At 51.0% G+C, this 2,513-nt stretch overlaps 1 protein-coding gene across 1 annotated transcript; it reads left to right on the forward strand.

Annotated features, from left to right (window-relative positions):
* The first annotated feature begins 914 nt into the window (after window positions 1-914).
* LOC120877577 (taste receptor type 2 member 134-like) lies at window positions 915-1,842 on the forward strand. Its single transcript, XM_040259912.1, is given in 2 exon segments — window positions 915-1,289; window positions 1,291-1,842. Coding segments are annotated over 2 exon segments (927 nt in total).
* The last annotated feature ends 671 nt before the right edge of the window (window positions 1,843-2,513 follow it).

Raw genomic sequence — 2,513 nt, forward strand, 5'->3', positions numbered from 1 at the left:
TGCCAGTGAAATTTTAGGCCGCAAGAGCAGTCACTGGAGGGGAGACAGAGCCTCTTCTTAGTGTTCCACCACTTGTGCATATAGATGGGTCTTGGAAGGGTCTTGGAAGTTTTGTGGTTATGGGAAGAAAACAAGCATAAGGACATCTTTTAAGGAAAAGTTAGGAAAGAAATGTATGCTGCTGTTACTGCTAAGTTGCTTCAGTCGTGTCCAACTCTGTGCAACCCCATAGATGGCAGCCCACTAGGCTTTCCTGTCCCTGGGATTCTCTAGGCAAGAACACTGGAGTGGGTTGCCATTTTCTTCTCCAATGCATGAAAGTGAAAAGTGAAAGTGAAGTCGTTCAGTCATGTCCGACTCTTCGCGACCCCATGGACCGTGGCCTACCAGGCTCCTCTGTCCTTGGGATTTTCCAGGCAGGAGTACTGGAGTGGGGTGCCATTGCCTTCTCCGAAGAAATAGTATAGTGAGAAAGCACAAAATACGAATATTCTCAATCACCCTTAGAGCCTCTCTTCTGTTACCATTTCCCTACATCTGGCTCTGATAAAAAACAGGCAAATAAATGTTATGCAAACAGACATGGGGTCACACAGAGTCGGACACGACTGAAGTGACTTAGCAGCAGCAGCAGCAGTAAACAGACAGGATGTCATTGAGCTAGGAGTGATTTGCATGCCAGTCGCAGGGAACCTCTTTTCAAATCCTGGAGGACGGATGGAAGTGTGATAGGTGTATGGGAGGAGGGGACGGGGTGGGGTGATGATGTTTGCTGGTAGCTCTGCTTTTGCCTGAATCCAAGGAGAGAGCCTCTGAATTTTGTCTCAACAGAGTGGCTTGGCCAGAAAGTCTGTGCTTTCCTGTGGATGTACCTGGAGTAGAAGCTGAGTCTGAGCAGAGCCTACCTGGAGAAGATGTCCCCTTCGCCCACATTGATCTTCAAGGTCATCTTTTTCCTGGAGTCATTGGTTGCCATGCTGCAGAATGGCTTCATAGTTACCATGATGAGCGGGGAGTGGGCGTGAAGCCGGACTCTGCCCGCCAGTGACATGATTGTGGCCTGCCTGGCTGCCTCCCGGTTCTGTCTGCACGGGATGGCTCTCCTGAACAACCTCATAGCCTCCTCTGGCTTTTGTTCCAAAATCTACTATTTCAGCATCCCCTGGGATTTCATCAACTCCCTCAGTTTCTGGCTGACTTCCTGGCTTGCTGTCTTCTACTGCACGAAGATCTCCCTTTTCTCTCACCTCGTCTTCTTCTGGATAAAGTGGAGGATTTCTCGAATGGTTCCCCCAGCTGCTGCTGGGCTCCTTGATCTTATCTGTTCTGACTGTCATCTCCTCAGCTGCTGGGAATACAGCTCTTGCCCAGATGACGGCTGCCCAGAGTTCCCATGGAAAATCCCTGGCTGGTAGAATACACGCCGTCTATTTGCACTGTTTTCTACCTCATGAAATTCTCATGTGGTTGGTTCCATTCCTCCTGTTCCTGGTGTCCACCCTCTCGCTCATGGTCTCGCTGCGCCGGCACCTCGGGCAGATACAGGACCGCAGACCCAGCCCCTGTGATCCCAGTACCCGGGCTCACACCATGGCCCTGAAGTCACTTGCCTTCTTCCTCATCTTCTACACCTTGCACTTCCTGTCCCTGGTTATCATTGTGTACATCCCAGCCTTCCAGAAACACTGGCACTGGGCCTGTGAGGTGGTGACCTATGCAGGCATCTGTCTGCACTCCAGCATCTTGATGCACAGCAGCCCCAAGCTGAGAAAGGCCCTGAAGAAGCAGCTTTGGCGAGCCTTGGACAAGGACCAGTTTGTCTCCAGTTATCAGTATCAATAGCTACTATCACCAAACAAGCCCCGAGTGGTAAGAATGCACAAGGTTTGGGCGCTTCCCCTCTTTCTCATTTCCCTCTTTCTTCCCCACTCTTTCCACATCCCATTAACTCTTTTTCCACCCCTCTCTGTTTCTACCGTCCCTTCCACTGCTCCTAGTCTTTTCTCTGGGTCCCGAACCACCTTGGACTAGGGTGGTGGCCTCATTTCCACACAGGCCTCTCTCACTCTCTACACAAGGAGCCCTAATGACAGTCTCCAGTCCGCACCACTTTACAGAGACTGCGATGGTGGCCAGTTGTCCTGTGGTCAGCCTAAAGGGTTTTTCTGTTTTGTTGTTGTTTTGGATGGTGGCTTCCCTGGTGGCTCAGACAGCAAAGTGTCTGCCTGCAGTGTAGGAGACCTGGGTTCGATCCCTTGGTCAGGAAGATCCCCTAGAGAAGGAAATGGCAACCACTCCAGTACTCTTGCCTGGAAAATTCCATGGATGGAGGAGCCTGGTGGGCTATAGTCCATGGGGTCACAAAGAATCAGACACGACTGAGCAATTTCACTTTCACTTGAATGGTGACATAGGTTGTCCCGTACACATCAACTGCCCTCTGCCTCCCTTCTCTGCTCTCAGAGCTCAGTGCCTCTACTGCAGCCTAGGAAACTTCTTCCTATCTCCCCACA

The sequence above is a fragment of the Oryx dammah genome, unplaced genomic scaffold, assembly GCF_014754425.2.
Source record: "Oryx dammah isolate SB20612 unplaced genomic scaffold, SCBI_Odam_1.1 HiC_scaffold_18, whole genome shotgun sequence".
NCBI lineage: Eukaryota > Metazoa > Chordata > Mammalia > Artiodactyla > Bovidae > Oryx > Oryx dammah.